This window comes from Chlorocebus sabaeus, chromosome 20 (genome assembly GCF_047675955.1).
Source record: "Chlorocebus sabaeus isolate Y175 chromosome 20, mChlSab1.0.hap1, whole genome shotgun sequence".
NCBI classification, from domain to species: Eukaryota; Metazoa; Chordata; class Mammalia; order Primates; family Cercopithecidae; genus Chlorocebus; species Chlorocebus sabaeus.
In genome coordinates, this window is record NC_132923.1 from 118,343,007 (window position 1) to 118,365,368 (window position 22,362).

Sequence of the window (22,362 nt, forward strand, 5' to 3'; positions counted from 1 at the left end):
AAGGAGCAGTCAGGCTTCAAGGTGGTGGGAAGCCGCCGTGGCCGCCAGACATGGGAACGAGAAAGCGCCCAGGAATGTGCCCAGGAGAACAGCTGCAGGAGGATCAGAGCGGGAGGGAGGCCTGGAGCCAGCTCGGATATCACCTCGGTCAGGAGGGGAGGGAATGAGATGAGCTGGCTGCTGCCTTCTGCCTCCTTCCCCTTGGGGTCTCCCTCAAAGGAAGCGAAGGGCCCCTAATCTGGGAGTGGGAACAGGGGGGTGCGGGGGTGTCCGCTGGGTCCTGGAGTGCTGAAAGGTCCCTTGCTTCTAGGATTGTCCCAGTTGCTTTCAAATTTCAGCTTGTGACTCAGCTTGTTCCTTTCCCTGGATGGAAATGACGTGGGTTTTGCCAGCAGCTGGGCCTGGCTCAGCCCCCATCCAGCTTGTGCCCCTGGGCATGTTGCTTCTCTGAACTTCCAGTTTCTGCACCCGTGACTTGCAGGGGGTGACCATGCTGACCTGACAAGGTGGTCCGAGCTTCCACTAGGTCACGTTTGAGAAGCAGCCCCAGCAACGCCACTGGCTAAGTGGGTGCCGGCCAAAGGCTGGCTCCTCTTGGGTGGAAATGCCCGCCGTCAGCAGTTTGGGGTGGCGCCTCTGCAGGCTGCTCTGACTCCCTGAGCACTGCTTAGATTCTGGTAATGGGGATCTTTCCCCTCTCTCAATGCCTCCCCGTCCATGGAGGAGACAGCTGGGGAATGGATTCCCACAGGAGCCGTTCATCACGACTTGTCCCGGCTCTTCCTCCTCCATCCGCAATCCTCTAGCCTCAGCCCTCTCCAGCCAGGCCCCCAGAGAGGCTCCTGCACTTGGAGAACAACTGTAGGCCTCCTGGAATCTGAGAGTTTGGCCTGGGGAGGTGAGGCAATGACCCCAGGCCCTCTGCAGCAGGCCTTTGCCCCTCAACCCACCGACAGAGAGCAGGCAGGACAGTCCTCGAGCTGTCGGGAGGCTCTTGTTCTTCTCCCCTCTTCCTTCCCACACACTGAGGCCATGGAGGGGATGTTCAGGGTCTTCAGGGGCTGCCCATCCTGCCCTGATGCATCTAACCTGCCAGGAACTGGCCTGCCCAGCCTACTTGCATGCTTCCGGTAACGGGACACTCATCACCCATCAGAGGAAGCTAGGCTTGTTTGGAAATCTTCCTCCTGATCACTTCCTCTGCTCATCAGAGATTTGGAGATTTTTATACTCCCCAAACCCCTTCTTCTGGCTGAACTAATGCCCTCCCTCCCTTCCTTCTTTCTTTCTTTTTGTGAGACAGAGTCTTGCTCTGTCACCCAAGCTGGAGTACAGTGGTGTGATATTGGCTCACTGCAACCTCCGCCTCCGAGGTTCAAGTGACTCCCCTGCCTCAGCCTCCTGAGTAGCTGGGATTACAGGTGCCCATCACCACGCCCAGCTGATTTTTGTATTTTTAGTAGAGATGGGGTTTCGCCATGTTGGCCAGGCAGGTCTTGAACTCCTGACCTCAAGTGATCCGCCCACCTCAGCCTCCCAAAGTGCTGGGATTACAGGTGTGAGCCACCACACCTGGCTTCCCTCCCTTCTTTCATTCCTTCTTTCATCCTTCTTTCTCTTCCTCCTTCTTCCTTTTCTTCCCCCCTTCCCTCTATCTCTTCCTCCATTCTTCCCTCCTCTTTGGGCTGTCCAACTCTCAGTCAATCAACATTTGCTGCCTACTAACTCTGCCCTGGTGGCATTACCTGTCTACCCAACCCCCTGAACCTGTTGTAAACCCCCCGAGAGGTCCCATTAAACCCACTGACCTTGGCCACCCCAAACTTCTGAATCTCTGGAGTATACCTGCAGCACCAACACCGCAGGTGCCTCCTCACCTGCACACGCGCCTCGGTCAGCTTGGTCCTCTGCGCCAGCTCCTCGCGGGTGTAGATGTCCGGGTAGTGGGTCCTCTCAAAGGCCTTCTCCAGCTCCTCCAGCTGCTCGGCCGTGAATGTGGTCCGACTGCGGCGCTGCTTGCGCTTCAGTGGGAGGTCAGGTTCCGACTCCACATCCGAGCCCTCATCCAGCCGGTTCCCTGCAGCAGGAGGAGAGGGAGGGAGAGGGCAGGGGCTTAGAGAGATGGAAGGGTGCTCGGGTCTGGGAGGAGAGCACCAGGCACACTCGTGCCCACCTAGGAGCCATCACTGCACTGAGGATCAGACTCCTCCCAAGCACAAGATAGAAGGATATTCACCCTAGCATTGTTTATCAATGTGAAGGATGGGACGCAACCTCCATGCCCAACCCTAGAGTATTGCTTAAATACTTTCTTGCAAAATCTTTCCCTTTAGGGAAAAACAAACAAACAAACAAACAACAACAACAACAACAACAAAACAGTCCCTTCTGGTTGGGCATTTTGTTTATTTCCACTGACATGCAAGGATGTCCATGACATAAGACTCAAGGGATGGTTTCATGCTGAGATATGTTTGACAAAATCCATAGAGCTATATTCTCAGTTAAAAGGGCAGACTTTTACTGTATATTAACTGTACCTCAATAATCCTGACTTTAAGAAAAAGGCATCCAGGTATGGTGGCTCATGCCTGTAATCCCAGCATGTTGGGAGGCTGAGGTAGGAGGATTGCTAGAGCCCAGGAGGCTGAGGCAGGAGGATTATTTGAGCCCAGGTCTTGAGCCCAGGAGTTCAAGACCAGCCTGGACAACATAGCAAGACCCCACCTCCAGAAAAAAAGTAAGAAAATTAGCTTGGTGTGGACGTGCATGCCTGTAGTCCCAGATACTCAAGAGGCTGAGGTGGGAGAATCACTGAAGCCCATGAGTTCCAGGTTACAGTAAGCCAATCACACCACCATACTTCATCCTGGGCAACAGAGCAAGACCCTGTCTCAAAAAGAGAAAAAGTGCATGCGTCCAGAGCTGCCCATCAAGAAGCTTAGATTCCAGGCCTGACTCTGCTCCTAAATGCCAGTGACCCTGGGAAGGCCACCTCCCCTCCTCAGGCCTCACTTTCCCCATTTGTGACATGAAGGGTTTGGATTAGGTGACTTCCACTGACAAGCTCTCTCTGGGATGTCCCAGGGTTGTGTGAGTGATCCCCCTAGGCTAGAGGAGACCTCACCTGAATGACCTAGGTCAAGGCCATGGACCTCATCCCATCATCACCACTAATTTCCACCATGGAGACTGGGGGTGGGTCTTTTTGCTTCCCAGGCCTGGAGAGCCCAGAAGGTTGGAGCCAGCTCACTTCCCAGGCCTGGTTGGAGTTATCAGGCCAGGAATCTGCTTCAGCCCTGGGCCCAAGTTAGGGAGGCTGCAGGAAGCCCCAGCTCAGCCTCCTTAGCTGTTGGGACTGAGATACCCAGGAACCAACTCCCTGTCCCCATCAATCCTGTGGCTCCTGCCCATCTCTGACCTAGCAGAGGGGATGCTAGCAGGGCATCTCCCAGCTAGGATTCTGAAGCTGCCCCTCAGCAGCCCCTGGGGAGCCGCAGGGAGCGTGGAGAAGAGGAAGCAGAAAGGAAGATGGAAAAGAGAGCAGACACTCAGAGGCTACCTTCCTTCCTCCCCACTCCTCTTCCTCCTTTTTCTCTTTTGCCTTCATTTCTTTCTCCCCTTTCCTCTCCTTCTCCATCTCTGGTATTCCTGGAAGCACTTTTATATTTTGTCATTGACTCATTCATTCCCTCCCCCAAAGCATTTATTGAGTATTTGCTATGCACCTGAAGAGGCTAGGTATGTAGTGGGCAAGGTAGGACCTGAGCCCTGGGCTTGGAGCACTCAGCCTGAGTCAAGCTAGAAGAGCCTGGGAGACCTCGTGCTTGCATCAGAGATGGGAGAAACTGAGTCCCAGAAAAGTAATGTGAGGTGCACTCAAACACTGCTCCCCGCCCTGAACCCTTTCACCAATACAAAGATCCCTTCCTCCCAATCCCTTCAAGTGTTAATTACATGAATAGGCCTAGACTCCTCCCCCAAGGGACAACCCCCTCCTCCCCGCAACAAAAACAAAAAGAGAAACTAGTACAGCCTTAGATGTTAAGTGGAGGTGAAGGGAAAGGCACTGCAGGCAGAGGGGAGAGCACATGCAAAGGCCTGGCATGTCAAAAGGCATGCTGGGTAATTTAATCATGGGGCCACATTCATAGCCAGGAAGCTGGTGGGTGTGGCCCGGGGGTGTGGGAGGTCGTGCGCCTGGAGGGTCATCCGTCTTGGCAATGCCTCTCTGCCCTGGGCCCACTTGCTTCCATCCTGCTATCTTGTCCGTTGGGAAGTTATCCTTGCTTTTTGTTGGCCAGTGCCAGGTGGTCTCTGACTATGACGCCGTGCCACACAGCGAAGGAACGGATTGCAAGGGAGTCCTGCCTTCATCATGGCCTGCCTCATCCCCAAGGACAGAGACCTGGGGTCAGATCTAACACCCTCCTCTGCCCTTGCCTTTCCTGCCGGGGCTGCCAGCTACCCAGCCCCCCAGTCGCTGTAGGGAGACCATGGTGGGCACAGCTGCCATTCTGGGGGCCCTTCCCCATCATGTCTGGGGCTCAGAGCCAAATACAACTAATGCCAAGGATTCAATTCCTGAAATGCACTGCATAACCTCAGTGTTCTGACAGCGACTGAGAAAGCCAGCCCTTGGGGCTTCAGAAGAAGGAAGCAGGCATTTGTTGGGCAGGCAGGGAGGCCAGCCCATGGATGGGGAATGGGACACCAGATTCAGTTCTCCAGTGAGGACACTTGAGCTCAGAGAGGAGCTGAGTGGGATGGGGACCAGAGTTGTAGGGAGTGCAATCTCTGGGTAGAGCCTGTCCTCAGAGCTGTGAGGTCTGACCTTACAAAGGTCAGAGGGCAGACACAGGCCCTACCCTCGGAAAGCCCCAGTCTGATGGAGGAGGCACAGGCTTGTCCTGGGGGAAATCCTAGTCTTTTTTATTTTTTATTTTTGAGATGGAGTTTTGCTCTGTTGCCCAGGCTGGAGTGCAGTGGTGCCATCTCTGCTCACTGCAACCTCCGCCTCCTAGGTTCAAATGATTCTTGTGCCTCACCCTCCCGAGTAGCTGGGACTACAGGCACATGCCACCACGGCTGACTAATTTTTGTATTTTTAGCAGAGACGGGGTTTCGCCATGTTGGCCAGGCTGGTCTCCAACTTTGGTCTTGAACTCCTGACCTCAGGTGATCCGCCAGCCTCGGCCTCCCAAATTGCTGGGATTACAGGTGTGAGCCACCGCGCCTGGCCTGGAAATACTAATCTGACTGAGTCTCCATTCAGTTCTAGAGCAGTGCTATCCAATAAGAGTTTCTGCGATGATGGAAACGTTGTAGATTCGCAGTGTTCAATGTGGCAGTACTAGCTACATGGGATTTTGAGCATCTGAAACTTCCCTACTGCAACTGAAGAACTTCATCTTTCACTGTATTTAATTTTAATTCAAATTCACATAGTCATGCGTGGCTGGTGGCCCCACTGAGGCCAGCACAGTCTGAGACAGTCATTAACACAGTTTTTCTCTCTTCTTAACAAAGAGAGGGCAGGCCCCGAGCTCACAGCTTCCCATGTGCAAGTCTCTAGGTAGAATTTAACAACGTTGCTTGTTTTTATGCTATTTATGGTTTTTATGGTTCCCATCTATTTATAGGAAATGATACTCATTTTCCATTTATAAGAGCATTAGTATCCTTGAATTCGGTTTTTAAAGGTGCTTTTAGATATAGTAAAATATTGAGGAAATTATAGGACAAGATATAGAGTTGTGACCAAAATCATGACTGCAGTTAGTAAAGGACCAACATTTGCTTTACGCCACTGATAGATAAAATTCAAGGTGCTTCTGCCGAGCCCTGGCCTCAGTGCCCTCTCATGCGTCAGCTGATCCCTCAGTCCTGCAAGTCACCTACAGCTTTCTAGACTCACCATGGAGTTCTAGGTCTAATTCCTTCCTGTCTCCTTGTCCTTCCCACTCCTTATTCTGCAGGGATTTGGGGAACTCTGTGGATCCAGAGAGATGCCCAGACCAAAGCCCAGACTGGGGAAGGTCAAGCAGGGCCCACAGGTCTCTCTTGTCCAAGAGGATCTGGCATGATCCTCTCGGATGTTGGAGGTTGCCATAACAACCCTCTGGACACTGAGTGGGGAGGGCAGAGCTCTGTCTCGCTGTCCACTGAGATCCAGAGAGATCTCAAGAGAACAGAATTGCACTTTGTTTGTGACTTCAACCCCTGAAAAAGAGCTTCCACCACCCGCCTTGGCCAAGTTCAGGGGAAGAGACCCCCATTTTAGAAACTTCTGTGCCAGCCTTCATAGGTCTGTGAAGCTGGGACTATTGACTCTTTTACAAACAGGTATACCGAGGCTCAGAGAGGTTCAGTCACTTGGATGGAGGACACACAACCAGTAAGCCCTGGAGAGGAATTGGCGGGAAGGGACAGATTGGGAGGGAGTTTGAGGGCCCTCTGGGACAGCCCTGGCCTGATCAGGAGTCCTGGTGTCGGCAGCCTGAGACCTGGCTTGTGGGCTGTCTTTCCCTAGCTGTGTGGTCTTGGACAAGTCGCTCCCCTTCTCAGGACCTTGGTTTCCTCAGCTATAAAAATGAAGATAACAATACATCCTTGTATGCCTCCCTAGATGGCTTTGACAATGGAGTGAAATAAAGATGATGGGGCCTGGTGTGGTGGCTCACGCATGCAATCCCAACACTTTGGGAGACCGAGGCAGGTGGACCACCTGAGGTCAGGAGTTCAAGACCGTCCTGGGCAACATAGTGAAACCCCGTCTCTGCTAAAAAGATGAAAATTAGCCGGGCATGATGGTGCGTGCCTGTAATCCCAGTTACTTGAGAGGCTGAGGTAGGAGAATCACTTTAATCTGGGAGGTGGAGGTTGCAGTGAGCTGAGATCACGCCACTGCACTTCATCCAGGGCAACAGAGCAAGACTCTGTCTCAAAAAATAAAAATAAAAAATAATAATGAAATAAAATAAAATATAGATGATGGGAGTAATTTGCAACTTCAAGGACCCATGAAGGCTATTACTATTGTTGATGATGAGGACAATGACGGTGGTGATGACAGAAAAGGAAACAGGGTGGGGAGTACAGGGCCAAAGCAGCGTGAGAAGGGACACAAAGAGCCCCATTACCACCACATCAACCTCACTTCAGCTTCCTGCACCCCCACTTTCTTGGGGTGCCCTTCCCACTCCCCACCCCTGGAAACTGTTTAGCCTCAGAGTTAATCAACAGGATTAGGTGGAATTGGCCACAGAGGCCCTGCTGGTTGGGGCTGAGTCTTCTGTGCACCAAAAGCTGGTACCTTGGTGAAGCCTGGGCAGCTGGTTCGGGGAGAGGGATGTGGGGGAGTGAACATGGGAATGCATTCATTAAACGGCAGCCAGATTCAGGGTGCGCAGTGGGGGAGCAGCCTCATGGCCAGCCTGGGCTCCTGCCCTCGCACTCTCAAACAGCTAAGGAATGGATGGTCCCAGGGAATGCTGGTCTGGAGATTGTCCCAAAAGAGAAGGATACAGGGAGAGACGCTCTCTCTGGGTTCCTGGATCCTGTCTCTAATTACGGATGTGGGGCGGTCCATACTGAGCAAAGGAGAATTGCAGCTCCTACCTGAGAGACCTCCCAATCTCATGGGGGAGAAACAACCTCTGTTTTAGGAAGCTCCCAGTCTGATAGAGGAGGTATCACCCCTGTCCTGGGGATTTTCCAGTCCAGTGGAGAAAACACTGCCAGATGAACCAGGGCACAGGACAGGTGTAAAACATCAAGGCAGCTTGTGACTCGTTAGAGCTGCAGAGCCTCGGGACAGAATGAGGGGCGGGAGGTGCTGGGAGCTGTTTGCGTTGTTAAAGCTTTGGGGTGGGCAGGAGCAAGTTCAGCTCCAGGCAGAGTCAAGCCCAGGCTGAGGTGATGGTGATGGTGATGGTGATGGATGGAAGGTTGCTGGGGGCAACTCTCGTCATCTCTCCCCCAGCCTTTGCCTTTCCCTTCAAAGCCTCCTTTCACAGCCACTGACCTCTGGAAGCCATCACTGACTGCTAGCATGTGCCAGGAAGCCTCCATCATGCCAGCAAGGCCTCAACCACCGTGGGCCCTACCCATGTGTCCCCCCTTCACCACACCATCCCATGCAGTTCCCTGTCCAGTCACTCACAGCTTCTGTGAGTGAGTGAGCCAGGTAGGTCTTGCCTTGATGCCTTTGAACACGAGCTTCCTCTGCTCAGAGCACCTTCCCTCTTCCTGGGAGTGCTCATCCAGCACCATCCAGCTCTTGGGTCCCCCAGCAAGGCTTCCTGGGCCCACCCAAGGTGATTTTAGTCCCCCTCACCTTGGGGTTCTCAAAGCTCATCGGGAGACACTGAACTCAACCGTTTATGGTTCTGTGGGTCTCATTGGGCTGGGAGATCCCTGAGTGCGGCAGGGACTATGCCTGGGACACAGCACGTGCTCAGTAAAGGCCTCTTGAATGAATAGAGCTTGGCAGAGCAATCACAATGTTCCTCTTGAACTCTGACACACTGCAGCAGTCACCCCCTTGCACTTGTGCACAGCACTCTACAGTTTACAAGGCCTTTTGTTGTCCCAGTACAATCTCTCCCAATAAGGGGAGGGGAAGGCAGGCACTGTTATCCCCATTTTACACATACTCAGTGGAGTCCCAGGGCAGTGAGGCTGCAAAGTAAACCCAGGACTCAGGACTCCCAGTCCAGTCCAGAGAAGGCCAGTTTGGCTACAGCAAGTTCCCGGGTGATGGAAAATTCCATTTCTGATCCCGAAAACCAATGTGGCTTCTCTTCCATCCCCACCCTTTCCCTCCTCCATCTTTTGCCAGAGGAAAAGCCTTGAACTAAAGTGGCCACAATCTCTGGACCTACCCAGCTCACAGAGGACCAGGAAGCAGCTGACCCATCTCTAAATCACCCACCCCAGATCAGTGGAGGCTGGCAGTGACCCTGAGGTTTGGGGTCCTTCTCTCAGACTCCCTCACACCCCCCAGAAACCCTCCCACCCATGCTCCTGTGCTCCCCTCTCCAGCAGACTCCCAACCCAGCTTTTATTACAGTTTAACATAGGCCCCGGTATGGAGCTGTGGCAGAGAAACGAATCACATAATAGTTGATATGCGTTTTAATCAAGTAATTCGGGCAGAGCTGAGAGCTGGTGAGAGTGGGCCAGGCCTCCCTGAATACCAAACAGGCCTGGGCGCAGGTCTCAGAAAATGGAAAAGTCATTTACAGCTCAGCTGGGGGCCCAGCAAACCGGGGCCATGGCAGGAGCCCTCCCTGCCCCTCCGAGGGAACCACTCAGCTGTAACCAGCGCACGGTGCGTTGGGCTTGGGCATGGCTGCGGGAGTCAGACTGCACACAACGACAAGGCGACGGGGGATCGGACCGAGAGGCAGGGGCTTGGACTCCAAGTTAAACCTCCCTGGGGGCCCAGGAGAGGATGAAGTGTCCCACTACAGTCCACTTCTTCTGATCACACTCCTTTTGGGTGCTCATCTCAGTGTTGGGCACCACACCCAGTCAGCATTGTCCTTAATCTCTGCTCCTCTCCCTTCATGGCTCCCATGCAGCCAGCCCAGCACTGAGGCCAGGAGATCCTGAGCCCCTGTTAGCTTGGAACCTGTCCTGGCGTCTGCCCACCCCATCTCTTCCTGGACTCCAGCCACCACCTTCTCCCCCAGCAATGGCAGGCCTTCACAGAAGCTGTGCCCTCTGCCCACGCCCCCTCCCGCCCTCCTCATGGCCCGGTGAATTCCTGCAGTTTGCAGCTGGTAAGGCCAAGGCGAGCGGACACTGAGGAGCACAGACTCCGGGCTCAGTCTGGCTGAATTCTGTGGCCCCCACATGTGCAAAACACAGATAATAGCAGAGACACCCCCAACCCTCCCTCAGCACATATCACAGTCAGACGTGCTATGTATTCTGTTTCGTCATCTGTCCCCAGCACCCGTCCACTACCCACTGCATACTCCACAAGGTTGGACATTATTATTATTATTATTATTATTATTATTATTATTATTTGAGACAGTCTCCCTATGTTGCCCACGCTTGAGTGCAGTGGCTTGATCTCAGCTCACTGCAACCTCCGCCTCCCAGGCTCAGGTGATTCTTGTGCCTTAGCCTCCCAAGTAGCTGGGATTATAGGCACCTGCCACCACGCCTGGCTAATTTTTGTATTTTTAGCAGAGACAGGGTTTTGCCATGTTGGCCAGGCTGGTCTCAAACTCCTGACCTCAGATGATCCACCCACCTCAGCCTCCCACAGTGTTGGGATTACAGGCATGAGCCACCGCACCCGGCCAATGGGCATTCTTGACTGTCCTTTTGTTCGTTGCCGAATCTCCAATGCTCGGCACAAAGTGGACACTCAAATATTTGTTGCATGAATGAATGGATGATAAAATGAGTTGGTATCTTACAGCACATAAAGTAGTGCTGGGTTGGTAACAACTGAATGTTCAAAGAAAAGGAAATGTAGAAAAACAACAGTGCTGGGGACAGGTAAGCCTTCCTCGGTGCTCTCCTCCCTCTGGGTCTAAGGTATCCATAGCTGCATTCTCATCGCTGGGACGGAGCAAAACTATCCACGCTTGATTCATTTCAAATGTGTCTGTGTACTCACTCAGTCCCAGTATCTGGGAGTTCAAAGGTGAAATCAACCCAGCCCTACTCTAGGGGTGCAGGGGAGACGGGTGGAGGGGAGGTCAGGTCCTGGATGGAGCCACTGAGCCAACTGTCTGACCAGTTAGCCCTGCTCTGGTTTCTGGCTATACCTGACCACTCTCCTTACCCCTAGCCTCTTCCCCCACACATGTACTCTCCTGTCCTGGTGAACAGGGACCCCAGCCAGGTGCCCTGCCCCATCCAGACAGCTGGGCAGTAGTGCAGGGACAGGTGGAGAAGGGGATTGAGTGAGGGTACAGGAGTAGAGAGGGGGCTCTGCACCTTCCCCTTGAGACCCATCCTTGACAGATGGGATCTCCATCAACTCCCCGGGTCCTGCCTACCCCACCCCCACAGCCCAGCAGTACCTCCTCTCTCCCCTTCCCAGGCAGACCCAGGAGGGGCCGGGTATGTCTTAAGGCCTCAGCACATCTGGGGAGTCCATTATCTCCAACCCTTGGACCAAGGCTACATAGCCAAGTTGCTGGCCCCAGAGGAGGGGACAGGACCTGAGTCTCAGGGACTTGCCCAGGGCCACTGTCCAGAAGGTGGCAGGGTGGGGATTCTAATGTGGGGTTTTCCAGAGCTGGAGTCCCACCCACTTCAGGCTGCTTCCCACACCCCCAGTTCTCGACTGGGAAGAAGACAGGGTGAGGTGGCATTGATTCAGAGGGGATCACTTCTTGCTTCTTCTCAAAGGGGATTCTAGAAAGGGGGTGACATGGCTCCTCCCCCTCCATGGGGCCCAACAGCAGGCAAAGGGCAAGACCCCTCCATGCTGACATCTGAAGGGTCCCGCCGGCCCCTAACCAGAACCCAGGCCTCAGGCTCCGTGGCCAGGTCCTCTGGCTGCCCCAGAGGCCTCCTGGGGGCCGGGAAGCATTGGCAACGTGAGGATCCAAATAGGCTCTGTCTGACTCCAAATCCTATGCTGTCTCCCAGTGACTGAGAGAAGCCCACAGGTTCAATTTCACTCTCCCAACTCAAGGAGAGGAGGGAGGGAGGAGAGTGTCTTTAGGAAAGCCACAGTTGGACTCTCCCTTGTTCACAAAACTTGACAAAACTTTTTCTTCTCCAGGGAGCTCCCATCGAACCCCACCAGGCCGGATTTTAAAATTCTAAGCCCGGCTGGGCCTGGTGGCCCACACCTGTAATCCCAGCACTTTGGGAGGCCCAGGCGGGTGGATCACCTGAGGTCAGGAGTTCGAAACCAGCCTGATGAACATAGTGAAACCCCGTCTCTACTAAAAATACAAAATTAGGTAGACATAGTGGTGCATGCCTGTAATCCCAGCTACTCTGGAGGCTGAGGCAGAAGAATCACTTGAACCTGGTAAGTGGAGGTTGCAGTAAGCGGAGATTGCACCATTGCACTCCAGCCCAGGCAACAAGAATGAAACTCCGTATCAAAAAATAAAAATAAAATAAAATAAAATAAAATAAAATATAAAATAAAATAAAATAAAATAAAATAAAATAAAATAAAATAAAATAAAATAAAATTCTAAGCCCTAGGTAGATGATTTGCACCACAAAATCTGATGCAAGGGGAAACTGCAGTGGGGGGCATTCTCTGATCCTGGCTCTGTGCTAGCAGCATGGTACTGTCCTTAGACACTAGAGGGCACTGTGTATACATTCCTGCCGGGAAGAAGCCTTTCTAGGAAGAAGGAAGTAGTACTGCTTGAAATGGTACTGTGTAGTTGCATGGACAGAATTCAGAGCCCTGTATTCTTGTGGCAGACCCAGAGCTCTTTCTTCTGCACCAAGCTGTGTACCAAGCACAAAGCACATATGGGAGATGAAGCAAGAGGTTGAAGCTGAAGATGTCATGAGGACCCTTCCAACTTGGCCTCTTTAACATGCTGGTGTCCTGTGCAGCTAATATGGAGTTTTGGAAGCAGTGGCAGCTGTGGATTAGTGAGGAGGACGAGGTGGGACATTTTAAGAGGACATCTTGGGGGGCAGGGACAGGCCCACTCAGCTCAAAATCTTTTTTTTTTTTTTTTTTTGAAACAGAGTCTTGCTTTGTTGCCCAGGCTGGAGTGCAATGGCACAATTTCAGCTCACCACAAACTCTGCCTCCCAGGTTCAAGTGATTCTCCTGCCTCAGCCTCCCGAGTAGCTGGGATTACAGGCATGTACCACCACACCCAGCTAACTTTGTATTTTTAGTAGAGACTGGGTTTCTCCATGTTGGTCAGGCTGGTCTCAAACTCCTGACCTCAGGTGATCTGCCCACCTCAGCCTCCCAAAATGCTGGGATTACAGGCGTGAGCCTCCACACCTGGCTCAAAATCTTTTACACTCTTCCTGTGACTTTAAGTCCATCTTGAAATTACTCGCTAGTTCTCATTCACTTCTCTCATGGGTTATTTCAATCATTTACTCACCCAAGTTATTTAAGCAGTAGGGAGAGCAACGATTGTGCTGGGCAGAGCAGAGGTCACTATGCTGCTCCTGAAGGGCTTGCCCGCTTGGTCCTGTCTCACAGAGTGTGGTGGAGGTAGCAAGGGCTGACACTGGGGGAGAGGTGAGAAGAGTAGAGGCAGTGGGGTCAGATGGACCTGGGTTCGAGTTTGGAATCTGCCTCCCACCAGCCATAACTCCTGGGTATGTTTAAGTCCTGAGCCTCATTCTTGTTATCTCTAAAGGGCGAGAGTGATCGGAGACAGAAAGGAGGAGGGGAGGTGAGGAAAATTGGATGGAGGCTGAGCTCCCAGCCTTGTGTGTGACGGGCACTCCTGGGCTAGCCAGCCTGCCAGCCACCACTCCCAGATCCAGTCTCTCCTCTCCTTCAAAACGGAAGCTTGGCAGGTGGAGAGCTGGCACTCTGGGCTCATCCATGACCTATGGTGTGACCCTGAGCATGTCACTTGTCACTTGTCCTCTTGGAATCTCCATCTGCTTATCCATCCCCTGGGAATAAGAACTACCACCCTGCCTACTCCCCAGGGCACTGGTGTGGCTCCAGGGGAGGGAACCTAGAGAAACACACAGAATGGGGTACCCTTGATACGACTACCCCCACTAACCTAGGAAAGTGACTTCATTCCTCTGGGACTCAATTTCCTCATCTGTAAAATGAGGACAAGAATATACCAACCCCATAGAGTTGTCATGCACAAAGATGAAAGGAATTACGGCAAGGCAAGAACAGTTTCAGGTACGCAGTAAGCACCCAATCCATGTTAGCTGTTATTATTGCTGCTATTGTTGTTATTGGCCCCTCCATGTAGCGTGAACCTATTTTACTTCTGTGTCCCTCAGAGGCAAGCACATTTGCCTGGCACAAAACACAAAGGAATGAATGCACGGATGAATGAATGAGCAAATGACTGAATGAATGAACACGCGTTTGTCATCCTTTCCTTATTCTTCCACAGTGGAGGCTTTGCACACCCCAAGCCATGCCCACAGACCCCACATCCATTCCATCCCATCCTTTCCCCAGAAATCTGTCCTGGATGCAAAATGTACCTACAGAGAAGAAGGGGCCAGGGGGTCTCAGGTAAGTGATTCAGCTGTAGCATAAATGCTAGAGGCACTAAGGGGCCAGAGGAAGACAGACGCCCAGGAAGCTGGAGCAGGGGAGGCCTAAGGAGAGGTCTCAAAATCAGCAGAGGGGAAAGAGCAGTAGCTGGGGCTCCAGTGACCAGATGAAGCTGCCCAACATGGTGAGGAAAAGGCAGCCCGATCACCCATCCGCGCCCCACAGAGCGACTGTGAAGGGACCACATGCCTGAGAGGCCAAGCCTGTGGGACCCTCCTTCTCACCGTCCCTATGCCCTCACCCCTCCTCAGTACTGGAGCCCTGGGAGACAGAGGGGCTGTGTCCAGTTGGAAAGTTGTTTGGAGGTGGAGATGGAAAATGGCTTTCGGCCTCCTCCCTCTGCCCATGCAACTCCCTGCTTCCGGGCTCAGCCATGAAGAAGGACTTAAACCTGAGGCTCACTCTACCCTGAAGACAGGGCTCTGTGAACCCATGCAGTGTCCTCCGGTGGGGCTGGGTGTGAAGGCCACAGGGGAAGAAGCATTCAAACCACTGCTAGTGTGCTTTGACCTTACGAAGCACCTTTCCTGTAGCAAGTCACATCACCTCACTACAATGCTCATCAGTACTTCCATTAGCCCCATTTTACAGGTGAGGAAACTGAGGCTCAAAGGGGTTAAGTAACTCAATGGCAGAGTGACAGTGAAGGCCAAGCAGCCAGTCCTAGTGCCCTCTTAACCATCGGGGTGGCACTTCTGAGCCTGCCGTGCCAGGTCCCCTGCACCGGCTCAAACATGCCCCCCCTGCAGAGCCACTTCCAGCCTCCATACCGGCTTGTGCCCTGGGATGTTGCCTTCAAATTAGCCCCTGTTGTCTAACCCCACCATCCTCCCAGTCTGGACACGAAGGCCACATAGTCCATGAAACCCTCCAAGACTGCCACATCCAGAGAACTCTGCTTGAATCCCTGTGGCATTTGCTGCCCGTGCCGTCCCCTCAGCCCTTGGTATCAACTCCTGCTAGAGACTAATAATTAGCTTTCAGTGGATATGTGGATATGTGTGGAAAGTCCATCTCCCCATCAAACTGAGGACAGCCCAGGGTAGAGATGTGCCTTTATAATAAGACTGGGAGTTCCTTGAGGGTGGAAACTCTATTTTTTTATTATACTGGGCATTGCTCGAGGGCAGGGTGACTAAGAACATCTCTGCAGCTCCTATCATTCTAGGATTTTTTTTTTTTTTTTTTTTTTTTTTTTTTTTTTTTTTTTTTTTTTTTAGATGGAGTTTTGCTCTTGTTTCCCAAGCTGGAGTGCAATGGCACGATCTCGGCTCACTGCAACCTCCACCTCCCGGGTTCAAGCAATTCTCCTGCCTCAGCCTCCCGAGTAGCTGGGATTACAGGCATGCACCACCATGCCCGGCTAATTTTGTATTTTTAGTAGAAAAGGGGTTTCTCCATGTTGGTCAGGCTGGTCTTGAATTTCTCAACCTCAGATGATCCACCTGCTTCGGCCTTCTAAAGTGCTGGGATTACAGGCGTGAGACACGGTGCCTGGCTAAATGATTCTTTTCTTTACTTTTCTTTCTTTTTCTTTTTCTTTTTTTCTTTTTTTCGACGGAGTCTCACTCTGTCACCCAGGCTGGAGTGCAGTGGCGCGATCTTGGCTCAATGCAACCTCCACCTCCCGGGTTCAAGCGTTTCTCCTGCCTCAGCCTCCCAAGTAGCTGGGAGTATAGGCGAATGCCACCACGGCTCGCTAATTCTTGTATGCTTAGTAGAGACGGGGTTTCACCATATTGGTCAGGCTGGTCTTGAACTCCTGACTTCGTGATCTGCCCACCTCAGCCTCCCAAGGTGCTGGGATTACAGGCGTGAGTCACTGTGCCCGGCCAGAATGCTTTTAATCACAGTCTATAGGAACTGTAGCCATCGGTTAAATAAAGAAGCCACCCTCGTCATCACACGCACAGCAAGGAGAACTGATTAAGCTTCCCCAAAGTTGGAGCTTCTCCCCCAGGACTCTGTACCAGTTTCTTTTCCCTCTGGAGTTATTTCTATCCTTCCAGTTTCCCATCTATCCCCACACTTCTATCTTCCTTCAAATAGGCCTCCCAGGAAAACTCTGAAACCTAACATTCTGTGCACCTAGCAAGGTGTACAGAGAAGCGTGTGCCCCACAGGTGTTTACCAAGCATCCAGCGGTGCCTCACAAACCACACTAACAAAAGCAACAGCAGTTAATGTTCATCACGACGGGAACTAGGGGTCTCAGGATCCTGCCACCGTGAAAGAGACGCGCTCTCCGAAAGATGGGCATGCTGTGCGCCGGTCCTGCAGTGCTGATGAGAAACTCAGGCAGGATCGCTGGAAACATAAGCCCGACATGCCCACCACTGGGGCAGTTGCTATAATGGAGGCCATGCCGCCCCCCTTAGAAACAAATCTCCACCTGAGAAGCCCGCCCAACGAAACAGACTTCACTGGTGCTCTGGAGACACCAACACCAAAGCTATCAACTTGGTTATTTCCCCTGTTACTGCCTCCAGGAACGCCAGATTAAAACACGAGTTATCATGGCGGAAGTGTCCCCCAAATCACCTGCAGTCAACTAGCACGCCCCATTTAGATGAGAGGACTCTTCACATTGCCCAGAGGAGCCTGTGGGCTGGTTGTAAAGACGAGGGGGATTGGGGTTGAAACCCTCAAGTTTGTCCCTGACTTTACCTCCAACTTGCTGTGTGACCTTTGCTGAGTCTAAACCCCTCTCCGAGTCGCATTTTCCCTGCCCCTAAAACCAAGGGGTCTTCCTGGATCTCAAAGAACAGCCTGAGAAGGGGCCTGGGCTGTATCTGATGGATAAACCCCATCTCCAGGGTTCAGGACAGTGCCGGGCATACAGTGAGGCCAGCCGGCTTTCAACAATGCCTGTTGCTGGAGAAAGGATCATTGACTGGTGGGGGTGGTGAGGAGTTTCGGAAAGGGGTACGATCCTAAGGATCCTAAGCTGTGTGGTGTGCAGCATGAGCTACAGGACACCCTGAGATCATCTGCTTCTTGTGGGGGAGGGGAAGGACCAATTTCATCACCCTCCCATTCAGCCTGGGGCCTGCCCTGCCTCCCGGGATCCCCCAATCCCCCTCTTTTCCTCTTAGGAGAAAGGGGTGGGGAAGACTTATCCTTCCCTTTCCCTCTCCTCCCCCAACTTCCCCTCCCCTCCCCCAGCCACTCATGGGCCCCTTGTGTCTCTGGCTGGTCGGCTGGTCGCTGGGCAGCGAGAGGCCTTTCATGGTGCATTCTCCCGCTGGCCCCCTCCCCACCCTCTCTGCCCAGCAACCCCATCCTGTCGTGCCCCCATCAATCTACGGCAACCCAGCCCTCTCCAGCTGGCCTGGCTGGGCCGTTCCCAGGCAGAGCAGGTCCACAGTGGAAGGTGGTGGAAAAATGTGGACAAATTTCTGATTTGCAACACTCTGGGAAAGAGTTTATTGCCATTGTTTGAGGACGAATGTATAAATAAAGCAAGGCGAAGATGGCAGGGGGAGGCTGGTGAAAGGCAGAAAACGAGAAATTTTATGGCCATAAGGAGCGTACTCTAATGGTGATTTTTGAGGCACTGGACCATGGTAGTTACTTAGCCAAATGATTGCTGTGAAGCTGGGCGAGGTGGCTTATTTCTTAATTACTGTTACGTATTATGTCAGGCGGAGGCCCCAACCCTGGAAAACTTGGTCCTGAGTGGACCTGGCTTGGAACCAGCTCCTGGTGCAGGGATGCTGGTGGGCAGATGGGAGGCTAAGTGAGGGCCATCACCTGCCCTGATCAGCGGAGTGATCCTGGGGCCTGCTTCATCTCCCCGCTGCCCAGACTCATGCCCCCCGAAACACCACCGAGAGAAGAAGTGAAAGAAAGACTCGAACTTAGAGCCACACCTTCAAGATATGAATTCACTCAACACATCAGGGTTGAACATAGGTAAGAGCCCCGTTCTGAGCTAGTTATAAGAGCTGTGACAGAAAATGAGACTTCAAAAGCTGTTTACAGAAAGCAGCCAGGGGCTCATTCTGGCTTCCTGGCTGGGAGTCTCTGCAAAGCTATTCAGAGAGCAGGACAGCAGGTGGGAGGAGCAGCCTGAGAAGGGGGCCTGGGCTGTATCTGATGTATTCATTACCCCACCTCCAGAGCCCAGGACAACACCGGCATACAGTCGGGCTGGGGACAGGAGAGATGCCCTGACATGCTATGTCACCTTGGCCAAGTAGGTGGCCTCTCTGAGCCTCTGTTCCTTCACCCATAAAACTGGGTGGGCTGGGTGGGGCTAAATAGTCCTTTTTTGGTTCTAACATCTTAAGATTCTGCGATTCTAAGATGCTGTGGTTCTGTTGCTGTCAGAGTTGGTGAGGTTGATTTTTCCAAGGCCATCGGCACGTGCCTATTGGACACTTTCAGCTTCTTTTCATGGTTGGCGTGTGTCAGATAAGGCAGCCACAGAGGAAAGAAGGGGGCTACTGAGGGTTTACTATGTCCCAGGAAGTCAGTGGGCACTGCATCCTTTCATAGAATCTTCACAATCATCTCATGGGAAGAGGACTCCTTCAAACACTCGGAAAGATGTGGAGACTTGCTCAGATGCTAAGCAGCAAAGTCTTCTTTCAAACCCAGGTGGGGCAGACACCAAAGCCAATGAATGCATTTTAAGTAAAGCAAGCCATGTCCCCTACATCTTCTAGACGAGCTGTCAAGTGTTAGCAGCATCAGAATCACCTAGATGGCCTCTGGAAACACAGGTTGTCGGGCCCTATGAGGGAGCCTAGGAAGTCTCATTCCCAGCAAGTTCCCAGATGATGCTGCCACTGCTGTTGGTGGCGGTGGGGGGGGGGGGGTGGTTCACAATTTGAGAACCACCGTTCCATAGAAATGCAGAGAAAACCAGCAACAGCAGATAAGCAGGACCATGCTGCTCTGTGAAAGGGAACAAGAGCATAGGGAGAAACAAACAATCCCTCTCACCCATCACCACAGTGGAAAAAGAGGGACAGACAGCAGTGCCAAGTCCTAGCCCCTCATGGTTCCAAAGCCCTGGATCTTTTTCACGTGGAAAGGGTGGAAATGATGCCAAGGGGGCGAGCTTGGAGGGGGAACTTCTTTCTCTGCCCCTGCTCCTGCAACTTGCCATGGTGGCTGTGTCATCAGATTCTTGACAGACCACAGCCTGGGAGCCTGCCTCCCTGCCTGCTCTGGGCTCTGGAATCACCTCTTTTCACCCCTTCTCTCCATCCTGGCTCTTTCCCTAAGTCCGTTTTCTCCTCACCATCTTTCCCTTTGTGTTCAGCAATCAGGTGTGTCATTGGTATTCACAAGGGGTAAAGAGCTGTCAGAGTATCAGGAGAGTGGCCTTTAAAAGGCTGAAGTCAGGAACCACACCTGACACCTACCTCTTCCATGAGCTGTCTTCCAGCCTCCCTTCTTGAATTACTTGGAGGAACCATGTTTCCGCTCCATGAAGATAAGGATTTTTATCTGTTTTATTCATTGCTTTATCCTCAATGCCCGGAAGAGGGCCTGGCCCATGGTAATTGCTCAACAGACATTTGTTGAAGGAATGAAATAATTGCGTCCCCTCATACGACCAGATCTGTGCAATAAGGTGCAATGTTCCAAACAGTTTGCTCTTCAAGCCACCGTGATTGTTGGTGAGTATGTTGGGATTGTTTTGTACAGTAATTTCAGTAGAGATGTATTTATGCAACAGCAGACACCTGGCCCCGTGCTGGAAGCCCCAGCTAGCCAGCTGAACAGTTCCAAGTTCCAAGGGGCCCAAGTTCCAAGAGGTTGAGGAATGACACTCTAAACCAACACAGGCACTCCATCAAATTCCCCCTTTTGCTTCCACATGTCTCAGCCACTCAGAGGGCCCCCAAATGCAAATGCAGTGTCTTCATTATGGCTCCAAAACAACCTCCCCTGCCCGTGGAATGCCTCATCCACCTGGGGTTTGAGTATCCCACTGCAAAGAGTCGGACATCTTTGGAATGGGTTCCTGAAGGAGACACTTTTTAAAGGAGTTAAAATTCAATTTGATCCTGCTGTTTACGCCTTTTAAAAGTTTGATATGTTTTAGATAAAAAACATTTTTCTGATCAATCAAAATAAAATCTGTTACTCGCACCCTGGGGCAATTATTGCTCTGAGCCCCGTTTACTAAGTCTTGATCAAATAAACAATGTCATTTTCCAAAAGTGTTGCCAGCCATAGGTTAGTTACATTAAACTAGCAGGGAGGTGGTAGAATCTGAAAACGCACTGCTTCTGAGAGGGCACAAAGTCATGCTTCTAGATATTTGGGAGTGGACAAAAATGTGTTCATTTAAGGAGCTGACAGTGTGGGATTGGGCTTTGCAGTTCTGAAGAGCACGTGGTCCTCTCCACGGGGATAAAACAGTGGTAACGGGTGTCTATGATGCTCTTGCCTTATGCCAGGTACTAAGCTTTGCAGTCATAACTGGCATTATTCCAAGCACTCAGATATGGTAGGCATCAATATTAAACCAGTCCTAAGGAAGAGACTCTGAGAGGGGCAGTGATTTATCCAAGGTCACACAGCTATATGTGGCTGGGTCAGGACTTTAACCCAGGTCCGTCAAGAGTCAGAACCCATGCTACAGACCCCTTGCCACTCCATCTCCGTTTCACTAAGGGAGGGCAGTGAGGAGGCCTTGGAAATTGCAGCTCTGCATGTGCCAGTGCTGCTGCATCCACACTCTTTTATCTCCTCTTCCCCGCATCAGCGCCATGCTGTGCTTGCTCTAAATAGCCCTGATAGAGGCTGCATGAAAGACCAGTGCTCTGGCCGGGTGCGGTGGCTCACTCCTGTAATCCCAGCATTTTGGGAGGCTGAGGCGGGCAGATCACCTGAGGTCAGGAGTTCAAGACTAGCCTGGTCAACGTGGTGAAAACCCCCCTCTACCAAAACTACAAAAATTAGCCAGGCATGGTAGCGTACGCCTATAATCCCAGCTACTCGGGAGGCTGAGGCAGGAGAATTGCTTGGACATGGGAGGCGGAGGTTGCAGTGAGCCGAGATCTAATCTTTGCACTCCAGCCTGGGCCACAGAGCAAGACTGAATCTCAAAACAAAACAAAACAAAACAAAACAAAAACAATGCTGTCCAGTCTGGGGCTGCATTTGGCAGGAGGGGACGCTGCACCTGAGACAGGGATGCGTATCCTGGGAAGATCCTGCACCTTGTGCTTCCTGAAATTGATGTGGAAGGACACACACTTCCTGCCAGTCATGGTTCTGCTGGGTGGGTGCATGGCGCACCCTTACAATCCTGAGGACATTTATTTCCTGTTATATCTTTCTAAACAAACAAAAACGAGTTGATATTTTATTATAAGAATCTTATGTATTCTGTAAGAGACGGGGGAAGGGGATAGCTTGGTGGCCTCAGAGGCTAAGCTAGACCTGTAATACCAGGATGCCAGGGGATCTGGTGGCTAGATTCAGAGGGGTAGTGGTGAAAGAACAGGAGATGGCAAAGAAAGATTCTGGAAAGTGAAGGGTATTATCAAGGGTGCGTGGGATGAGGAAGCTGTTAGGGTTGGATATCAAGCTGAGTACCTTGGTGAATGAGGAGGGACAGAAACAAAGACTCACAGAGTGCCCTGTATTTGCCAAGCTCTGTTCAGACATTCCCTCATTTCATCTTGACAACTACACCCACAGGAACTTTATTCTTCCTATTTTATTTAGTTATTTATTTACTTTTTTGTTTTAAGAGACAGGGTCTTGTTCTGTCACCTAGGCTGAAGTGCAGTAGTGCAATTTTAGCTCAGTGCAGCCTTTAATTCCTGGGCTTAAGTGATCCTCCTGCCTCAGCCTCCCAAGCAGCTAGGGGACCACCATGCCTGGCTCACTTTTAGTTTTTTTTTTTAGAGTTAGGGTCTTGCTATGCCAGCTCCTGGCCCCGAGTGATCCTCCTGCTTCTGTCTCCCAAAGCACTGGGGTTGCAGGTATGAGCCGCCATGCCTGGCTTGTTCCCATTTTAAAATGAAGAAAGTGGAGGTTTGGTTAAGCCAGCAACCCAAAGATATCAGGCAGGGCCAAGATTCAGGATTTGAATCCAGGCCTGCTGAGCCCTCCGAGATGCTGGGAGGGAATATGTCTCTCCAAGGTCATTCTCC

General features: G+C 51.9%; 1 protein-coding gene across 6 annotated transcripts in view; it reads right to left on the minus strand.

Annotated features, from left to right (window-relative positions):
* The window catches only part of PAX7 (paired box 7), a 118,857-nt gene that overhangs the window by 55,056 nt on the left and 41,439 nt on the right, over positions 1-22,362 (minus strand). For all 6 annotated transcript variants that reach the window (XM_007980289.3, XM_007980287.3, XM_007980288.3 and 3 more), the window contains exon 5: positions 1,878-2,077. In XM_007980289.3, the coding sequence (XP_007978480.2) occupies positions 1,878-2,077 (200 nt within the window). The remainder of the gene's footprint in view (positions 1-1,877; positions 2,078-22,362) is intronic.